The following is a 21,417-nucleotide window of genomic DNA, read 5'->3' as shown; positions in this document are numbered from 1 at the left end:
CCCGATGGCAGCCTGTAACGCGCTCTTCTCCTCCTCCTCCCCACCGCGCAGATTTCAGGACCCCCGTTCCCACCGCTGCCACCAGGCTCAGGTGGGTTTCCAGGTGTGCGTGCGGCCGGGCTCCTACAAGGTGGGACCTCAGACGCTCGGCCAGAGCGAGCCTCTAGATCCTCGCTTCAGCAACTCGGAGATCGAGTGGATCACGAAGGAGCAGGGCGGCACGTTTCTCTACGGCCTGCTGATCCGGGTAGAGTGACCGGAGCGGCGGTGACGCTTCCGGTTATTTTTGATAAAACGGACAACCAAACCCAAGCCCTGCCTTGAGCAAGACACTCCTCTGGAAAGCCAGCTGGTCCTGCAGCGGATTGTCGACGACTCAGCATTTTTTTGGTGTTGTTCGGGCCACTCGCTCCTCGGCTTTTTTTGCCGGCTGAGAGCAGCGGCCCGTACCAAGAACAGACACTGCCTGCACTTTATGTTTCGGACACTAGTGGGCGATTTTTAAACTTCTCATCGACACGACATGTTTGTTTATTAGCTATTTCTTTTTTTTTTTTCTGTTCATTCTCCCCTCGGCTTGTTCTTCCACCCTCAAGTAGCTTTTTTTTTTTTATAGTTTAGCACTTATTTTAACACTTTTGACCTCTACTCTGGTGTTTTATTATAGGAGGTATTTCTCACCCAAATTTACACAGAAAAAGACTGAAAGGTAGGTTTATTTGCATTTTTTTTTATTATGAGGACGGTGTTTTAACAGTAATGTAGAAATGACAAAACACTTGAATCTCAATATATGAGCCCGGGAGCATCATGTGATTGTGACCCCATGAGCAGGGAGATTTTTAGAAAAAGGAGGGAGGGACGAATATGTTTACACACCTGTCCTTCACTGTGTGTTTCTGTTCTGTGTCCATACGAACAGACGTTAATATCGCCGCCACCCTCCATTGGTTTACACAGAACTCCGATCTGGGAATGACATCTAATCGCCTAACGTTGCGATGTGAATTTCCTGGTTTCATGTTGGGGGGGAAAAGTGGAAGCTGGGTTTTTTTTTTCCCCTCTGCCAGTCGTGTTTTGTAGAAAGTCGGAAAAATCAACTTGGTCAAATCCAATATGGCTGCTTGCATGCACGAAATGTAATGAAGTCTGCAAAAAAATAATGTTTGGGAAACCTCTGGGATTTATGCGTTTCAAGCACTTAACAGTTTGCCCCCCTGGAGCGTGACGAAGTTTGGGGCGGCATCGTTCCCGGGTTTAGTTTCAGCCTCTATCAGCGCTGTGCTGGGTTCCACTCCTGCTGATTTACCCGTCGTTGCGTTGTTATAAGCCAGAACATCGTCACAGACAGGATGTACAGCACTCCGTGTGCCTCTAATGTAGAATAAAAGCTAATTTATTAATGCAACGTTACGTTTGTGTTGTGTGTCTGGCAGCCATATTTAGTATTTAACACTGGGGCTGCTCTGAAACCTCCAGGTTTCAAGTTTGAATCCTGATCTCAGGGGATTATTGTTGTTTTGTTTCCAACCAGGAACAGGAAACTCTGCATTCCAGATACAGATGGGACATTATTCCAACATGGTAGCACAGGTCCCCCAAGTTACCGTGACATTAGATCAAATATGGCGTCTTCGTTCAGTGAAAGTTACAGAAATAACCTGTTTTTGTGCCTCATAAAAGTATTTATCAGCGTATCGCTTGTTAACATCTTCCACTAGTGTTTGAATGCATAAATCCCACTATTTTCCAATTTGCAACTGAGATGTGATTAAGTACAGAACGACGTCTCTCCCAGGTCCAAGTTCACCCCTCTGAGGTGAATGAAACTCTGCATGCCGCTGCGTTGTATTTGCATCGGGAGTCAGATCTCTGAGTGAGGTCAACCTCGTTCCAGTCGTGTTGGAAAACCAGTGGGATTTTCCCTAATTGTTCTGGTGTTGACCGCTAGTTGTAATGCAAGGCATATTGGGTCCATTTTATGTCTTCCACTGGTTCAGTGAGAAACAAGCAGTCAGAAACGATCGTAGTTTATTCCGCCGACTGTTTTATCTACCTGGCAGCCATATTGGATATTAACCTTGGGCGTGCTCTGGGTCCTCTGTCCTTCCAGGACGCCTTGAGGTGCCGTTGTTGTTGCACTTCCAGGTGGGAACTTGGAAAATGTGACTTTAAATACAAGTGGAACTCACTGAAATCTGGAAAGTTGGAGGTCTCGGGTTTAAATCCAAGATGGCTGCCAAGTGTACAGAACACAGTGAAAGTGGCAGAAATAAACTTTTTGGTTTCAGTAAATTAGCAAAAAGCATTTTGTACTGATTGGAAACACATCTGCTTTATATTTAAACCCGTAAATCCCACCTTTAAAAACAAGCTAAAACCAACAGACTGCTGTTGAGTTTGGTGTGATGTCATTCCTATATCAGAGACTTTCAACGTGAACAGACCCGATATTAGGTTGTGGTCGCTATGCTTTTTTTTTTTTTTTTTTTTTGGCCAAACATGGCTTGACTCTCCCTTCTGAAGGAAAACCAGACACACATGAACAATAGCGGAGTCAGAAACGGACGTTGCATAATTACCGCTGCACCTTTTGGGGGGGAAAAAATGAAAATAGCAACAGATGCTAATTTATGCTCCAGATTTACCGCTTGTGCAGTAAAAGTAGCAGAAAATGTCCCTTAAAAAAAGATTCTGGTTGAGTTTGAATATTTAAGATTTACAACGGCCTATTTTGTTTTGCTGAGGTATTTTACAATTCTTACATTTTATACATTGAAAGTAAGCTAAAGGCAGCTAGCTACGTTCCACTTTCCAGAAGGGTCTCAGAAAAGCTTGATGTACTCGTAAAAACCAACACAGGTGACTTCTTTGATTGTAAAAGGAAAACAAAACTTGTGTATATCTTAAGATATATTTTTTAAAAGTGGTTAAGCTATAGCAAAAGCTACTAGCTAGCTTAGCAGGAAAAAACTTAAATGGGGATAAAATGCTAAAGTTAGCATCCAGCGCTCCAAGTACAGGGCTAGTAAATTGTTTAATTTATTGTAAGGAATCTAAACTACAGACAGACATTGGGACTTAAAAGTGTTATCAGGATATTTTGTGTTTTTTTTATTGCAAAGATAACCAAGAATTTAAAAGTTAAAAGCAGCTTTTTGGGGGGGGGGGCTAAAAAGTTATCCCTACATAAAAGCCTCACAAAAACAAACGCTGCTCTAGTTTAGATTGCTTCACTACAACAGTTTACATTTAAAGCAGTGAATTAGTCCTTTACTTTAGTGCTGGGTCATGAATTTCCAATGGTTGTAAAACATTTTAGCCAGATTAGGACGCCGTTAGTTCGCTGTCCAAAGGGAACCACGTCTACTAAGCTAAACCCGTTGTTAGATTCTTGTCTATATTCTGATCCCAAGATGTCCAGCATCCCTGCTAAAGTCCGACAAAGCCCCAAAGGTGCGAAACCACAGTCTTGCTCCCCGTCACCGTTTACACTCCATGCAAACCCATCCATCCGTTTACCCGGCCGACACCACCTCCTGCAGGGCTTGAAAACGTCTCCTTTAACATGGTGGCATCCCACAAACTGGCGTTTACATGTGAATGTTTTTAATTAGGGCTCTGCATTTATTTCACACCCGCTTGGATTGTTTACAATCAGTTTTCTTTTGTTTTTTTTTGTATTTTATTTTTTTTGGCCAAATTGCAAACGGAGGAAACAAAAAGTTTATAGCTGATGCGTCCGACTCTAAAAGTACAAGTCAGTCAGAGAAGCTCAATCAATTTCTCATTGATGAGGGAGAGGAAAAACTTAAAATATAATAAAAAAAAAATGTGAAAAATGTTATTACATGGGTTATTTAAAGCCCAGTGCTGCTTTGTACACTTTAATTTGTATTTTTGTTTTGTTTTCTGTATGTTGTGTTGTACAGGCTGTTACATAGCAAATCATATCTTCATGATTTATATAAAAAAATAAAATAAATGAACTGACGAACAGGATGCTCCAAAGGATGGTTAATACGTTGGTTTATGTGGACAACGCAAAAAAAAAAAAGAAAAAAAAAAGCCTGGTCTCTGACATGTTATTGCAGTGTTGAACTCAACTTGTTCAAACTCTTATGGACGAAAATGACTCCTTTTAAGGCCAATAGTGGGATCTTTTTTTTTTTCTCATAGCTGTTTACAGTCATAGAAGTAGATCAACACAATTTTAATGAAAAAACAAAAAACAAACAAGAAGACATTTGAGCTGATATGAGACGATCCTTGCTGACTGATGAATGCGTCCCTGGCAGATCTTGCTGGGTTGCATAGAGGGCTTTTACACCATAATGGAGTCATTTGTTTTTAAATTTGACCCTGAGTGTCGACATGTCCTAAAAGAGCTGTTTACTCAAGCCTGCCTTTCCGACAAGTTTTGTTTTAGAGACCTGATTTGGATAAGTTGGAATTGGATGAGAAGATCATTTTACCTTTAAGAGCTTGGCCATGTCCAACAAGCATTTACCCCAACCAACATCTGTAAAACACACCAATCCTATCGAAGCTGAAGAACAAAGAAGTTTTACCAAATAGAAATTAATTGAACAAGTTGTATATTATGATGCAAAAAGTACTGCCTATTTGCCTTGTGCTTCAATAGCTTCAAGTTAATAAAGTTACAGCATCGACTTTCTAAACATCTAAAACTGCTGCATTTGCAACACGGTGTCCAGGTAACATGGTTACATGTTTTGTGTTTAAAACAAAATATCCAGATGTCACTTTTTAAGACTTCTCAGTCCTTCATGTTAAACTATAAAGTACTGAAGTTTACTGTGACTTTATGGTAGGCTGCACTGGGCAAGCTTTAGACGTGGAATCTGGAAAGAATAAAAGCTGCAAGACAAGGAACGAGGGAAAAAAAAGAAGAGCCGGAAAGAAGGAACGGAGAGGTAAGGAAGTAAGGGGAACGGGAAAGAAAGATTGTAAGGTGGGAAATAAGACGAAGCAGGAAAACACAAGGGAGGGAAGAAGTCAATATTCCAGAAAAAAGGCAGAAGGGATGAAGGGAGGAAACAGCATTTAGACCTCATTGTCTAAGAAAAAAAAACTTGCATATACGGTATAGGAACATTGTTCTAAGCCATCTGGTCGTTTTTATCTTTTTTTATACCCTTCTTTTCACATGTAAGCAGGAGGGATAACTTCTGGAAATAATGTAAAGCTGTTGCAGCAATTGGCCAATAACTACTTCCCCTGATCTAATGGTACACTAAGCAGACGCTCTGTCGGCACTGATGAAGATTCACTCACCTCAGCATGCTGAATGGTTGAAGTGGCTGACAAGCGAGGGGAATCGGTCCTATTTTATAACTAATTCAGCTAATTGTTGTTTGACTACATGGGAGTACTCAATAACTGTAGAGAGCTTTGAACTTTCAGGTTTTTATATATATATTATATATATATATATATATATATATATATATATATATATAAACCTGTTTTTAGATGCAACATACTTGGGAAAAATTGGAAGCTGTACCTAGCTTCTGGGAAGCAGACTTTAACTCATCAAGCTAGCTGCTCCATTGATTGATCCTCCCATCCAATTCTCAGACTCCTGTGTAAAAGCAGCTTTAGATAAACTGACTCCAGCAAAAGGACACGAGCTGTAGCTCAAAACCAGAAAAGAGATCCGGGGGAATTCAAATAGTTTTACTGCAAATTATCATCAACAGGCTTTTACCCTTTTGGGAGGGAAGATCAGAGTTATGCAGCATGTTTGGACGGAAAGCTGATGGATAAAAAAATAAATTAATTAAAAAAAACAAAAAAACTTTTGAATGAGCTTTGAGGACAGTCCCAAAAAAATAAAACAAAAAGAAAAGTAAGAAGTTCGGTTCATCTTCACTCAAAAATACTTCTTCACTTCCACGCGCACATACATCCAGTCTTTCAAATATCCCAGAAACCAACAACAAAAAGAAAAAGTCCACACAGTTTTTAAAAAAATAGCGAAAAGATCTTTGTACACTTGGACACAACAACTGGTAACATGTTTCCCGAACCCTGACGCACATAATCCGCTCTCAAACATGAGGTTGCAAGCTACAGTGAGTGTTTTTTTTTTCCTCCTTTTTTTCTCATATGTATAAAAAAAAACAGATGATCACAGTTGTTCAAATAAAATGGCTCATTTTTTTTTTCAAATAAATTAACAAAAACATCTTTTGTTTACAGGACTTTTTGAGTCAATACGGTTTAAAAACACAGGAGTACAGCAGCGGTTTTTAGTCCCAGGTGGAAATAAATACAGAGAAATAAAAACGGGCTCAACACAAGAGGACCGGGTGTAAAACCTCCCAAAACGCACACAAATACACAGCTTACAGCTACAGGTGTGCTCCGGCTGCTCCACCTTCTTGTCAGAAACCAACAATAAAAGACAAAATAAAACTGCTTATTTCATTTAATTTGTGTAAAATAGTAAATGTTAAATGGAAATCAAGCCGTTTTTATTTATAGTGGTTCACAAACAGATGAGCAGATTTCTGAAATTGGCTTCATTTAAAGTAAAAACGCAAAGAACGGCATTAAAAACAGGGTAATTTTTTTGGTTCCTGTTTGCCATGTTCTTGTTAAATTAAAATTTGTGCTCATACATTTTTAAACAATTTAAATAAATCTAAGCTTTTTTTAATTTGGTAAAAAAAAAAAAAAAAAAAAAAATTGTGTTTCATTCAGTTTGAATTTTTCCCATAATTTAAACAATGAAACCACTAAAACAACAAATAGGGGGAAAAATTAGCCCGTTTTCTTATTATCATAGCAGATTTTTCAGAATATGATAAAATTACGGTTAAAGTAATCAGAGATTGTAAAAAAGTAATTAGCATCAATTTGCAATGATTTGCATTATGATAAAAAAAACAACTTACATTTATTGAAATTCCCTATTTTTCTTGTTTGCAGTTGAAACAAATTAGTAAAAAGGTAATTTTTTCCAAATTTCAAATAATACAAAACTAAATTCAGCTGTCTATTTTTTCATATTCTGACACATCTGGTTTCAGGAGTTTGTTTTAAATAATTGTTTCTTGTCTTTTTGAGAAACTCAAACCAATTAAAAAAAATTCTCTTTAACAATTTTTGACAAGAAAAAAGGAAAAATCTCTTTTTATAGTTAAAAAGAGATGAGTAGAACTTTAAATTTGGTTTATTTTTTGTTCATATTTAAAACAAAAACATTACCAGCAAAGAAAAACAAAACATTATTCAGGTTTATAATATTCTAAGAAAACAACAAAAGACTACCGTTTAGTGAAATTCAACTTTTTTTTAGTTCTTTTTTTTGTGGTTGGATAGATCAGCAAAAGTTGAAATTTTTGGTTTCATTTTGTTTTCATATAAAAGGTGATAAAACAAAATCACTGGCAAACAAACCCAAAAACTTATATTTCTGCATTAGCGTAAAAGCTGCGACTATTTTACAGCGTCCCTGTAGGGGGCGCTGTATAAGTTAAAATACAAAACAAAAACGTATATACACATTTTTTTTACATGCCTGCATTTTTGTTTTTTATTTTGATATTTACCTCTAGATTTCTGTTTTTCATTGCTGGTTTCTGATGAGAAAATCTACTCAGTGGAAGGTGCACAGACCCCCGACGCCTCACCTGCTGCAGCACATCAGTGAGAAAATGGGAAACTTTAGGAAAAAAAAAAAACTTAAAACATTATTTCCTTTTGTTAAAAATTCCTGTCGAGCTAAAAAAAAAAAAACTAATTTGTTTCCTTTAGATTTCAAGATTAAAAATCCAAGATTTAGCTGTTGCGCGAGGAAAAAGCGCTCAACTTCCTGGAAAGGTCCTGCTTAGGAAGTGTGAGGGTTCCTCCTCTCTGCTCTCTGAGGAACTGAAACAGGACTTCAGTGTGGGGGGGGGAGTAGAGGAGGGGGGGGGGGGGCGTTTGGCAGTCTTAGAGGGAGAAGAAGAAGAAAACGGTTTGTGAAATGTTGCAGGAAGAAGCAGAGCTGGGGTAGCAAAATCATGAGGACAGCATTTTCCCCCTCTGTCTTCAAGGCAGGAGGAGTGGAATGGACTACATGGAGAGAGACAAACAGGACTCGTTCTCCCAGGATTCACTGTGGCTGGTTGTGGGAGAACGGTGCGTGACGACGGGGGACGCTAAAGAGACGAGGGGTAGACGGGGGGGGAAAGGCGAGCAGCAAGTTGACTTGAAACTGGTTTTTGTCTCTCGTACTCTACTGTACACAAGTTTCGCTGTTTTCCCTCAGAGCCTCAGAACTTCTTGGGGCCCCAGGCCGACGTTTGCTTCGGGGCCACGCCGCTCCCGAATGTGGGGAAATCCTCGGCGCTGCTCATATCAGGAGCCTAAAAAAGGAACAAAAGCACGCTGAATGTTATGTTTTTTTATTTTTTCTTATTGCAGGGACAGACGGGTTAAAGGAAAAGGCTTCATCTGTGGCCTGCAACTCTTCGTGTGTTTTTTTTTGTGATTTTATGTGACAGACCAAACTAATCAAGCACATCATTGTGAGGTGCATAAATAAAACCTGATCAGTGGGCCAGGTTTTATTTGGCGGTTACAGCTTTAAGTCTTTAGGGGCATTTCTCCACCAGACACTCGCCCAAGTAAAAAAAAAAAAACAGTTAGAATAAAATGTAGGAAAATTTAAACAAAATAAAACATAGGAAAATGGAAACTAAAAGCAAATATTAATCTAGTGTTGTCCTTGCTAGCTCACTGAAGGATTGATGTGAATCAATAAATCAACATGAGTGAGCCTTTTTTTATAATTTATAATGTATAAAAATGAAATTACATTTAGCTTATATAAAAAACAGATTTTCTAATGTGTTGGTTTATGCTAATTGATCTGTTTGATTTAACATTGATCAAAGTCAGGTTGTATGCACCACATAAAACTTAGTTGTTTATAGGTGTTGAGTTTATGTGCCCCACTTTAATTAATTAATTAATTAATTGCATGATAAGTTATTAATATTATTATTATTATGTCTTGTTATGTCTGCAGCTGTGACTTCTGAAGGCAATATTACAGAATAAACAATGAACAGGGGTCTAAATATAAATACGCAGCACTACTGTATTTACTTTTATTTGTACAAAATGTTGAAAACCACGTATCTTTGTCCCTCCACTTCCTATTCATGCACCACTTTGTGTTGGTTGGTCACATGAAATCACTGTAAAACATACTGAAGCTTGTTGCCGTTAAATAAAATGTGGAAAAAGTTTAAAGGGTTGCTTAAATTCTCGAGCGAAGCTCTTCCGAACCCGCCTTCCTACCGTCCGTATTTCTTCATAGACGTGCTTAGGAATAAGCTCCAGGACGACCCACCTTGTTCCCTGCTGCGTTCCAGGGGGCGTCCCGCACCACAAAGCCCTTAGCAGGACCCCCGCTGCTGTCGTCCAGGCCTCCGGCTCCGCCTCCCCCTCCGTAGCGAGACGGAGGCTTCATGTACGCCGCCAAGGTCTCTGTCTCCGTCACGCTGAGCAGCTGAAGGGAAACAACATATTAGACGGTAATCAACCAGAGGAGCATAGGCGTAGCTTGGTGCATGTGGAGGCTGATAAGAGCTATTATTGCAACCAGTTACAAACAGAACGTTTGGGGGGGAAAAGCAAAAGGTGTCACCAGGCGGTTGCAGGAGCTTCTGACAGTCCTGTTAACAAACATCGCTTTAACTCATTAAATCAGGGGTGTCAAACTCATTTTGGTTTAGGGGCCGCATACAGCTTAATCTGATCTCAAGAGGGCCACACGAGGAAACTCATTGCAAGAGTAAATAGAACTAATAAAAGTGAACTTGTTGTTGATTTTTATGTTAAATTAATTTCACTTTTACACAATATGTTATGAATAACCTCAGCGTTTTTAAGAAAAGTATGTGCAATTTCAACAATACTTTTACTCAGTTGAACATTTACTTGTGCATTATGCATAAGAACTGATCACAGTGATTATACAATGTTGAAAAACATTTATTCACATTTTTTGGAACTGCATGACAAAATACATCAAACAGATAAAAATTAAGAAATTATTTGAAATCAATTTTCCACATCTGAAGCTCAGTGCTACCATCTGCTGATTAAAACACAGCGCCTCGTGGACAATATAGGAACTGCAGATTTTCAATTAAATTCATTATTTTCCTTTTATCTCCTCTTTCTTCCACCTTTTCTTTTTTTCTTCTTGTTCTTCCTTTCCTCTCCTTCTTTCCCATTGTAGTGTCCATATCATTTGAGATATTTCCAGCATGAATCATAATAAAACTATTCACATTCATAAATCAAGCAGAGCACTATGGCAAAAGCAGTACTGCTCCACTTGTGAAAGTCAAATGTGTTGAGCTTTTTTTGGCATTAAGACAACAATTCTTATTGACACATTTTCTTATATAGGACAATTTTGACCAATCTGTATAATATGATTGAACTTGACTTTGTAAAGTGCCTTGAGATGACATGTTTCATGATTTGGCGCTATATAAATAAAATTGAATTGAATTGAATTGCCAGACAGGACACTGGAAAAAAAAAAAAGATTTTTTATTTATTTTTTTAAATAATGATAATGCATTTAGCCACCAGGCCAGACTAGATAGTTCGGCGGGCCGTATGTTTGACACCCCTGCATTAAATGGACCGGCGCCACCTCCACCAATACATCTGATCTCCACCGTCTCATGCCGATCACTCACATATTCCTCCTCCAGATTGAGCAGGTGGTCTATGGCTGCGTCCACGGTGTCAGGAAGGCCCGTCACCGTCACCTTGTCGGGCTCGTCGGAGCCCGGCTGAGGGAACCGGATGTCCACCTGGAGAGAACCGACAAGATCAGTCGGCGCCAAACACACTCGCTCCTCCCGGTTCAGGACCCGTCACCGCCGCCGCTCACCTTGAACTCCTCCATCAGCTTGCGGATGGCTTTGCCGCGGGCGCCGATGATGCGGGCGTGAGTCCTCGGGTCCAGGTGGACGTCCTGGCTCACCATCTCCTGTAACTCGGACACCAGCAGCTGGATGGCCAGGCGCGCCTCCTCCACGTTCCGCTCGTACCCGGAGATCACGATCAGGTCCTGGGGGAGCAAAGATGATGAGTCGGGGTCAGTCAGAGCGAGGCAGGAGTGTCTATTCCGGTTTTGGAAAGCCACACAGACCTGCTGCTCGTCTCCTTTGTCGGGGAACTGGATGCTGACGTCGTGGTCCTTCCTGATCTGGGAGATGACCGCTCCTTTCCGGCCGATGATCTTGGGATGAAACTTTGGGTCGACACACATGGTGACCTTGAAACTGCGCAGGGCCTGAGACGAGACGGAGAGATCATCCTTACTTTATAGGAAGGCACACATCGAATCGTCTAATTAATGATTATTACCGTCGCTGGTTTCATCCTGCTATAAATCAGATTATAGCGGCGGCAAAACCCCAATATGTGAAACCAAAGCCTTCCTACTCGAGTCGCGGGCAGCTTCCAGAAGAACCCAGGTCCTGATATACATAATTTATGACGAAAAGGTAGTAAAACCTCCAGATGTACCAACCATGAACCTGCGAGAGTCAAGACTTGTTCATTTTAATGAAATGAAATTATGCTGAACTTGGCTTTCCTTTCCACGACCTTTCTGGCATCTAAGCTGCTTTATTGTAAAATCTTAAGACTTGCCAAATAAATAAACAGGTATCTTGGATAAAATTCAGCTACTTTTTTTTTTTAAATTAGAGTTTGTGAACTTTAGAGCTTTTATTTTATTTGTAAAAATTCCTTTTCATAATACGCAGTTTTAATGCTTTAAAGGGCGTTTAGACCTAATTCAAGAATCCCCCCCCCCGGTTCCTTTCAAATGAGGGATTTAATGAGGGAATGAAAAACCAAACTAACGCTGGAAAGACTGTTGGCAAAAAAAATAACACAGACAAATTTTATATTAATACAAGGAGGGGTAAAAAGCCTGAAAAACAAACTATTTTCTAGTTTCCATAATTATTCAGAACTGCAGAATGATAAAAGGTAACTTCAAGACCCTGCTATTATAAACTAGACTGGAACTGTAAACTACGGCTGGACGACATAGAAAATAGCATATAGATAAAATAGTAATCATACTGATCGATGTCGATAATTATCAAAAAAGAATTAAGGTACCCTCACACTTCCTTGAGTTTTTATGCTGTTTCTTAATTAACTATTTTTAAATAAAGAACACTGAATTCAAACACAACCTTTTATTCAACCAACTTTTTACCAAAACTGTTAAATCTTAAAAAAAGAAAACAGAACGTGTGCTCTGTGAAGATTTTGAATTTTGGTGACAGAGTGTTCCTGTGTCTGAGTTTGTGATTGGCTGGGAGGATTTAAAGACTGCAGTATTAACCTACATGATAGGCTAAAATGCAAAAGGAAGGAAAACTGTTCCTCTATTGAACTTTTTGACTTGATATATATTGTTACTGAATTATCGTCCAGCTCTACTGTATGACTGTTCACACCGAGTCTGATTCTGCTGGAGGTTTTCCTTCCTGTTAAAGGAGAGTTTTCCTCTCCACTGTCGCTTCATGCATGCTCTGTATGAGGGATTGCTGCAAAGCCATCAACAATGCAGACGACTCTCCCTGTGGCTCTACACTCTTTTAGGAGGAGTGAATGCTGCTTGGAGAGACTTGATGCTCTTTCTGCTGAGACGACAGTTCCGATATTCAGCCCCATTCATGCGACACTCGTTCCTGCTCATAAACGCCACCGTTTGAGTGTCTCTCTGACAGAAGCAACCTTTTACGGGGTCTGAGTGAGGCCTGGGTGTGACCTCCAGCGCTCATATTGACCAGACAGCTGACGGCAACACACGGGCTGGTTTAGTACCCGGTCCTCCTGCTCGGCCTGGAGCTCTTTGACCCTCTCCAGGAGGCCCAGCTTGGCACGCTCCACGTTGGCTGCCAGGCCCGTCACCTTGATCACGTCCAGCTGTTTTTCAGGCTGCGGCACCCAGATGTTCACCTGCACACCCAAAGCGACACGTGACGTTCACAAACCTCATTTATTTATTTATTTTTTTAAAGAAGCGTCTGCACGGTAAGTGTGCGCTTACCTCGTATTCTTCCATCAGCTTCCTGATTCCACTGCCCTTCTGGCCGATGATGTAGCGGTGCAGCTCGTAGGACACTTCCACGTCCTCCGTGATGGGCACCAACGCCTGCAGGAGGAGCAGAGCAGCAGTGTGTTGAGGGAGGCTCCATTAAAAACCCCAGAAGACTACACTGCAAAAACAGCTAAAAAATAAGTAAAATGTTCTTGAAATGAATGTATTTTTTACCCTTGATTTGGGCAGGTAAATAAGATTATCTGCCAATGGAATGAGTATTTTTACCCCTAAAATAAGATAATTAGATATACTGCACTTGAAATAATTCAATTCAATTCAATTTTATTTATATAGCGCTAATTCATGAAACATGTCATCTCAAGGCACTTTACAAAGTCAAGTTTAATCATATTATACATAAATAAGATGATGGAGATGAATTGTTCCTATTTTAAGTGCTAAAATCTTATTCCATTGGCAAATCATCTTATTTACCTGTTTAAATCAAGGGCAAATACATTCATTTCAAGAACATTTTACTTGTTTTTAGTTCTATTTTTGCAGTGGAAGCGCGATCAGACAGGGGGGAATCACCAGCAGGGCCGCTTTGGCCAGTTCGCATTTCTCCGCCCGTCCAGAGATGGTGATGATGTCACACTTGCGGGGGACAAACTCCGCCTCCGGACTGACGTCTCCGTTCTCCTGCGGCGAGGCGTCCTGACCTGAGTTCAGCGCAGAGCAAAAAAAGGATAGATCGTGTGGCTGAGATTGACCCGACTGAACTGAACTGGGAGGGGAGCGAGAACAGCAGCCAGGGGGTGTCGGGTTTCCAACCTGCAGCGGCGCCGTCGTCTCTCTCGGGGAACTTGATTTGGACCTCGTGCTCCCTGGTGATGTGCTGGATGCGGCTGCCTTTGGGCCCCATGATGGCGCGGTGGTGCCGCTGAGGGATGGCCACCTCCACGCTCACCTGCGACTCCTGCAGCACAACAAGAGAGAGAGAGAAAAAAATAACAGTCTAATTATAGCGCCGAGCTCAGAGAGAAGAAGAAGACAAAATAACAGCCAGAGATGCACGAGGTGAACAGACGAAGAGACAGTTTTGCCCTAAATAAGCCTTGTTTAGAGATACTAATGTTAAGACACTCACACACACACACATATATACACACACATATATATATACACACACACATATACATATATATATATATATATATATATATATATATATATATATATATATATATATATATATATATATATATGAAAATTGTCATTTTTAAAAAAAAAACATATTTCTAACATTTAGTTTTTGAAATAAAGATAACCACAACTTTCCATGTAGAGGATGCATAAATATTCTGAGCTGCAGCTTCTTTTCTTATGCTGCTTTTGAAACATCGTTCAGGCAAACAGTAGTGAAAGAAAATCTCTCCAGATTAACCAGATAAAATGGAGAGCGTCTCGTTCCAAGTCTGGTCACGGATTCTTTGCTGTGCTTATGTCTGTACTTTGACTAGGCCGTTGTAACGCATGTTCTGCTCTGCCACAGTCTCGTCTTTTCAAGCCGTGTGGGATTGCCCTGTGTTTATGTCCACCCATCTCCCCCTCAAACCCACAGCATGATGCTGCCACCATGTCCCAATGGGACACCTGTGTGTTCAGGGTGTGTAAGCATTAAAACCACCACCTGCTTTCACAGGTCCTCTCTGTCCCTTACATGACTTGTAGCAAACAGCAGCACTGACTTGCTAAATATTTCTTTTTTATAAATGTCCGTATTTAAACCCATCATGTACTAATCTGTAAAAGGATCTCAGCCCGTAAAACATGCAGGAAGCTCTTTTCTGTGCCTTACCAGGTCCTCGATGATCTCCTGGATGCGCTTCTTCGCCGCCTCCACGCAGTCCTTCGCCCCCTTCAGGGTCACCCTCTGGCTGTTGGACCCTGTGCGGGGGAAGCTCACCGCCACGCCGCCGTACTCCTCCGCCAGCTCCCGCAGCACCTGGCCCCTGCGACACACGAAGTGCCGATGGTGGCGGACCTCCACCTCCATGCTGTCCTCCACCACGTCGTCCTGGAAGGTCGACACCGAGCGTTCAGCGAGAGGGGAACGTCCAGGGTTACGCGTGCTCAAAACTTCCACTGCTGACTGTTTATTCACAATTGTCTACATATACATTTGCAATACCGTACTTTAACTGTAATATGCAATTACCTTCCACTGCACTTTAGTTTAAATAGCTTCTGTCCTAACTCTATTTATTCATTTTATAGTAATAGCTACCTGTATATCATGTTCACAATTCTGCCTATAGTAATATCCACCTGTACATATATTCATAGTACATGTAAACTCTGTTATAATAATCATCTGTATATTATGCTATTGTACATATCTGTAAAACTCCACCTGTAATATCCACCTGTATATTATATTCGGTACATTCCAGCTGTAAATGTGGTTCACAATACTAGTTATCTATATATTATACTCATAGGACAAATCTATCAGTAAAATTATGTCTATAATAATATACATCTCTATATTTATTCAGTAATAACCATTGTTTATCCTGCACTTGCTGCTATTGCACTTCTGGTTAGACCTAAACTGCATTTCGTTGCCTTGTACCTGTGTAATGACAATAAAGTTGAATCTAATCTAATCTAATCTAATCTAATCTAATCTAATCTAAAACTTGAGAAACTTAGTTAAATATATAAACGGATTCAAGCGGCTGATAAATGAGGCGGGGTTTGGGAAGCAGTTACCAGGTTTTTGACCAGAATCTCCAGCTCCTTCTGGGCCTGACGCACGGCTTCCTCCTTCCCCACGATGGTGATCAGCTCCTGCTCCGTGTCGTCGGGCGACGGGAAGATGATGCGGGCCCCCGTCCGGTCCCTGACGCGCCGGATGTTGGCCCCGCCCCGTCCGATCAGGAACTTGTGGTACTCCGGTTTGGCCTGCAGGTCCGCGGTGAAGTTGTTGACTTGCTGGAAGGGGGGAGCGAGGAGACAAAACAGGGTGATCGGACCCGACTCGGCCGTTTCCTCGTACCCATGCAGATGTTTTGCTCTGACCTTCTCCTCCGCCAGCTGCAGCAGCTGCTTCCTGGCCTTCTCCACCTCGCCGGCGGGCCCCCGGATGGTGACCTTGTCCGAGCCGGAGCCCTCCGAGGGGAAGTGGATGTGGACGCCCCCGCAGTCCTCCATGATGGAGCGCACCAGGCAGCCCTTGGAGCCGATCAGAGAGTTGTGCAGCCTGGCTGGGATGGCGACTTCTGTCTCCTTGATGTTGGCCTGAAAACAGAGTCGCTCGTTTCAGTCTCTTCCATCGCTCTGCCGTTAAACCAACTTCTTCCCGTTCGGGGGGCCAAAGCGTCCTGTTGTCGCTGCAAGTTGTTCTCGACGCCTGAAAAGATCCAATTTCTCTGTTCTTGGCCTTTCGTAATTCACTCTAAGCTCTCATTTTCAGCATAAAATGTGTCATCATTAGCTGGAATGTTCAGTTTAGCCTTTTAAACAGCAATGTTAATAACTCAGTTTGCCTAAAGGTTTAGCTGTTTCTGTTTTATTCAGAGGGATTTCTTGTCTTTCTTAAAAGACGTGGCGGAGAAAGGGGGATGACAAATTAAAACCCCTAACGGTGTTTTATTATATCCCACAACATCACAAGTTCCCAGTTGCTGTATGATTAAAGCTGCGCTAATTTTGACATAGAAAGGTTCAATTTAAAGCTTAATAAAAGCGCTAAATCCATTTATTTTTAACCGTGACAGGATCATCTCACTGAATATCTTATAAAAATCTAACTTTAAATTTGAGAACAGGCATTCAGTGAAGCAAAAACAAAACTGCACACACTGCAAAAAGGGAACAAAAATAAGTAAAAATTTCTTGAAATTAGTGTATTTTTCCTTGATTTGAGCAGGTAGATAAGACTATTTGCCAATAGAATGAGATTTTTTCACTTAAAACAGGAGCAATTCATCTCCAAAATAACATAATTAGACACCCTGCACTTGAAATAAGACGGTGGAGATGAATTGTTCCTATTTTAAGTGCAAAAATCTTATTCCATTGGCAAATAGTCTTATTTACCTGCTCTAATCAAGGAAAATTACAATGATTTCAAGAAAATTTCACCTACTTTTAGTTCTGTTTTTGCAGTGCAGTAGATAAAAAAATAAATGTTTTTTTTGTTTTCTTTAACTCTTACATTGCACATCTCATCTCTTGCCGACAGGCCAGCACAGTCTTCTCCTGGCCAAGAAGGAAGGGAAACTTGCTCTCTGGTGAAGCATTTCTGTATTGATTTGGCCATTTGTTTTCATCTCTTACCAGAATAAAAATGCAGTTTTTACCTCCCTGTCGTCCATGACAGGTAATTTATCCACGCTGGGAAAATAGTTAACATCTCCTGACGGCATTTCTTAAAAAAAAGTGTCATTGAGGGTCTATTTTTGTTGGTACCAGCCTTGGTTGTCACAGTTTCATTTAGTTTAGGACTTTAAGGCTTTTCCTGAACATCTTTCTTTATTTTACATGTTCTCTGGTCTTTCCCCCCCATTTAGAAACGTGGCAAAGAGAAAAGGGTCTCTGTCGTATTAATACACCCCGGCTAACAGGAGGCCACGGGTTAAAAATTCCCACGAGCTGACCGGCTTAAAGTATTTAAAAGTATTTTATGAAGATGGATGGATGGATAGATTGATTGATGAATTGATTAATTGATGGACTGATTGATGAATTGATTAATTGATGTATTGATTGATGGGTTGATTGATTGATTGATGGACGTTTGATTGATTGATTGATGGATTGATTGATGGATTGATTGACTAATGGATTCATTGATTGATGGATGGATTGATTGATGGATTGATTGATGGATGATTGATGGATTGATTGATGGGTTGATTGATTGATTGATGGATGATTGATGGATGGATTGATAAATTGATGGATTGATAAATTGATGGATTGATAAATTGATGGATGATTGATTGATGGATTGATAAATTGATTGATGGATTGATAAATTGATTGATGATGGGTTGATTGATGGATTGATAAATTGATTGATTGATGGATTGATAAATTGATTGATGATGAATTGATTGATGGATTGATAAATTGATTGATTGATGGATTGATAAATTGATTGATTGATTGATGGATGGATTGATTGATGGATTGATTGATAAATTGATGGAATGATTGATTGAGTGATGGATTAATGGATAGATTAATTGATGGATTGATTGATGGATTGATTGATTGATTGATCTCACCAGGTCTCTCTGGATGGCGAGGACTCGATCTCTGGCCGCCTCACAGTTGTTCTTCTTCCCTGTGATGACGATCATCTCTGAGTTGCTGTTCTCCGTCGGCAGGTCGATCTTAGTGTTGGTCTCCTCCCGGATCTGATGACACAAACATCCCCCGTTGTTTAACGCCGCCAGTGTGACATTTGCTACGTTCTACCTGACCCCGCCTTCACCTTCTTGATGTTGGCGCCGCCCTTCCCGATGATGTTTTTGTGAAACTGCTTGAAGATGGGAACGGAGAGCGAGAAGCTGTTCTCGATCTGCGGAGAAAAGGCAGAAAAGGCTCTGTGAGGCCGAGACGTCAGCAGCCAGCGGCTCGGGGAGCTGCGGCCCGTACCAGCTCGGCGATGATCTTCTGCAGGAACTTGGCGCATTTCTCCACCTCGTTCTTCGGCCCTCTCAGCTGGACGATGTCGCTCTTCTGCGACGGGTCGGGGAACGTGATGATGACCTGAAGGTTCAAAGCGAGCGAGGCCAAAAGGTAAAGAAACGGCGTTCAAAGGAGCTGCTCTGCACAGCTCAGAGAAGAATCTCACCTCAGGAAACTTATCCCGAACTTCCTTGATCTTTTCCCCCTTCTGCCCGATGATTGTCCGATGAAACTTCTGCTCCACGATCAGGTCTTTGGTGCGCTCGTTCTCCTGGAAAGGTGTAGACCTCTCATCGGTTTGAGTGCAATCGAAGGAAAGAACCCAGCCAGAACCTTAAACCCTCGCTCACCATCCTCTGGACCATCTCGATGAGCTCTCTGCGCGCCATCTGCACTCCTTTAGGGTCTCCCTCGATGCGGACCAGGTTGCTTCTCTCGGAGTCCTGTGGGATTCTCACCGACACCTTGTACTGCTCCTTGATCCGATTGACTGCAGGGAGGGTGAAGAGGAGAGATTTCAGTGACTGATGGATGCTGATCTGTCCTCTAGCCGCTTGATCTCATCGGTCTCCTGCAGGTTGATGAGGGCACTGAGAGCGGCGACACAACTTGCAAAGGATTTCCAACTCAAATGATCTATTAAACCACATGTGCATGAAATATATACAGATTCTAAGTATTTTCCCCACAGCAGAATCCGTGTTGCTGGGTGTTTGGCGCGTCCTGCTGCTTTGATGGACGCTGCTCTACAGGCAACGTCTCAATAAAAGCTTATCTCAGTAAATCAATTCAAAAGGTGAAACAGATTAACTGCATGCAGAGCGATATAACAGATTGATGATCTTTAATTGACGATGGATTACAGGTAACGGAAACCCCCAAATTCAGTTTCTCAGAAAAGCTCAAAATTAAATCAAAGCAATAAAAAAAAGGGAACTTCTCACGGGAATGTTTTGTTAAAGACAAAAGGACAGAAATGGTCTTTGCTGAACAACCTGCTTGTTTTAAGAAAGCTTGATCCAACCATATCAATGGAAAGTTAAGTGGAAGGAAAAAATGTGAACCAGGATGCAGTGATTCAAGCCAAAGGAGCGCCAACGCAACATCACGTCCATATATTGTACAGTAAACAGACAGTTTTCAGTAGGCTGACATTTCTACTGTAAAACTTCTTTTTTGTTGATCCTACTGTATGTTTTAATTTGCTCTAAACCAGAAGTATCACAGAAAATAGAAAAATGCTTGAAATATTCCAGTGTAAAAAGTCACGAGTTTCACTTTTTGAATTCTGTTGCTGAATGAAATAAACTTTTTGATGCCGTTTTCATTTTTTAGTGGATGTCCTCCATGATTCCCAAAAACCACGGATCTACCATTCAGGCAGCATTTTGCAACTTTCAGAGAAAAAAAACAGCGAATAAAAGAGAAAACCCTCACTGTTGGCTCCGTTCTTCCCGATGAGGTGTCTGTGGAAACGCTGATCGATGCTGACCTCGGTATAATCCATCCTCACCAGCTGCACAGCAGAGAAAGGAGGGTCAAACAGTTGTTGTCCGTTTTGTAGACAAATCTTGAACTTTCCCTTTGCTGTAAAATCCTTTTTTCCCTTTTGGCAATTACATTAATGATCTACAGAGTTTCTTAATTAAACAGATAAATACAAACCACTGGTGGTAAATGGCCAGACTTTTAAATATGATCTGAAGGTTATCCTAAATTACACCTAAATACATTTTAACACCGTACTGACAACTGTATTAGTCATTCCCCCCCATTGAAGTGTTAAAAACTCAAACTTTGCTTCCCCTAAAAGCCCATAAACACAATCTGCAAACATGTTACATTCATTCTGAAAAGGTTGTACAGTCCTTGCTGAATCTTTAAAATTAAATAATTTGCTATATTATAATTCAAACTTAAAAATGCTCTCCACTTGGGTTTGAGCTAGAATAATCAGACATTCCTAAAAGCATTATTATATATTTACTGAAGCTGCAGCATCATTGGGAAAGCACAAAAAGGAAATTGTATGTTGCGATGTGCTGTAAAAAGACCCAGGACCAGAGCTGTGTGTGTGTTCTTGGTACTTGCAGCTGAGCGAGAACATTTTCTGCTCATTTTACAAGTAAAGTGAGGACTCTGATGTGACATGAGGAGCTTTGTTTGGTCCTCACTTTCTTTCTGGGCTTGGTTAGGTTTAGTGGTTACACTTTATTTGAAGGGGTGTACATAAGACTGACATTACACTGACATCATAAACATGACATAACACATGTTATGAACATAAATGACTCTGTATGAATGTTTAGTCATTAATTGTCATACGGTAAATTACGACACTATTAAAGCAAAGTTGACATTGTTTAAAATGTCTTTGTTATGACAATTTGACATTAACAGATTTGGGATTAGGTTAAATTTAGGGTTTGATTTGGGATTAGGTTAAATTTAGGTCTTGATTTGGGATTAGGTTAAATTTATGTCTTTATTTGGGATTAGGTTAAATTTAGGTTTTAACAAAACCCCAAATCAAGCCCTTAATTTAACCTAATCCCAAATCAAACCCTTAATTTAACCTAATCCCAAATCAGGCC

General features: G+C 40.8%; 2 protein-coding genes across 2 annotated transcripts in view; one reads left to right on the top strand and one right to left on the bottom strand.

Annotated features, from left to right (window-relative positions):
• neurl4 (neuralized E3 ubiquitin protein ligase 4) overlaps positions 1-3,999 on the top strand; it is a 31,844-nt gene extending 27,845 nt beyond the window's left edge. The window contains exon 29 of the mRNA XM_012874747.3: positions 52-3,999. Coding sequence (XP_012730201.2) covers positions 52-256 — 205 coding nt within the window. The 3' untranslated portion in view covers positions 257-3,999. The remainder of the gene's footprint in view (positions 1-51) is intronic.
• Positions 4,000-7,329: 3,330 nt separating this feature from the next.
• The window catches only part of hdlbpb (high density lipoprotein binding protein b), a 28,807-nt gene continuing 14,719 nt past the window's right edge, over positions 7,330-21,417 (bottom strand). The window contains exons 11-28 of the mRNA XM_036146397.1: positions 20,261-20,339; positions 19,174-19,313; positions 18,990-19,094; positions 18,791-18,904; positions 18,627-18,713; positions 18,418-18,549; positions 16,205-16,423; positions 15,896-16,117; positions 14,979-15,197; positions 13,952-14,096; positions 13,712-13,839; positions 13,124-13,228; positions 12,898-13,032; positions 11,198-11,341; positions 10,937-11,116; positions 10,740-10,856; positions 9,374-9,532; positions 7,330-8,381 (exon numbers count right to left, since the gene is read on the bottom strand). Of these exons, the coding sequence (XP_036002290.1) occupies positions 8,289-8,381; positions 9,374-9,532; positions 10,740-10,856; positions 10,937-11,116; positions 11,198-11,341; positions 12,898-13,032; positions 13,124-13,228; positions 13,712-13,839; positions 13,952-14,096; positions 14,979-15,197; positions 15,896-16,117; positions 16,205-16,423; positions 18,418-18,549; positions 18,627-18,713; positions 18,791-18,904; positions 18,990-19,094; positions 19,174-19,313; positions 20,261-20,339 (2,523 nt within the window). The 3' untranslated portion in view covers positions 7,330-8,288. The remainder of the gene's footprint in view (positions 8,382-9,373; positions 9,533-10,739; positions 10,857-10,936; positions 11,117-11,197; positions 11,342-12,897; positions 13,033-13,123; positions 13,229-13,711; positions 13,840-13,951; positions 14,097-14,978; positions 15,198-15,895; positions 16,118-16,204; positions 16,424-18,417; positions 18,550-18,626; positions 18,714-18,790; positions 18,905-18,989; positions 19,095-19,173; positions 19,314-20,260; positions 20,340-21,417) is intronic.

The sequence above is a fragment of the Fundulus heteroclitus genome, chromosome 14 (genome assembly GCF_011125445.2).
Source record: "Fundulus heteroclitus isolate FHET01 chromosome 14, MU-UCD_Fhet_4.1, whole genome shotgun sequence".
NCBI classification, from domain to species: Eukaryota; Metazoa; Chordata; class Actinopteri; order Cyprinodontiformes; family Fundulidae; genus Fundulus; species Fundulus heteroclitus.
The sequence above is the reverse complement of the archived record's forward strand: the minus strand, read 5'-3'. Positions and strand labels throughout refer to the sequence as shown.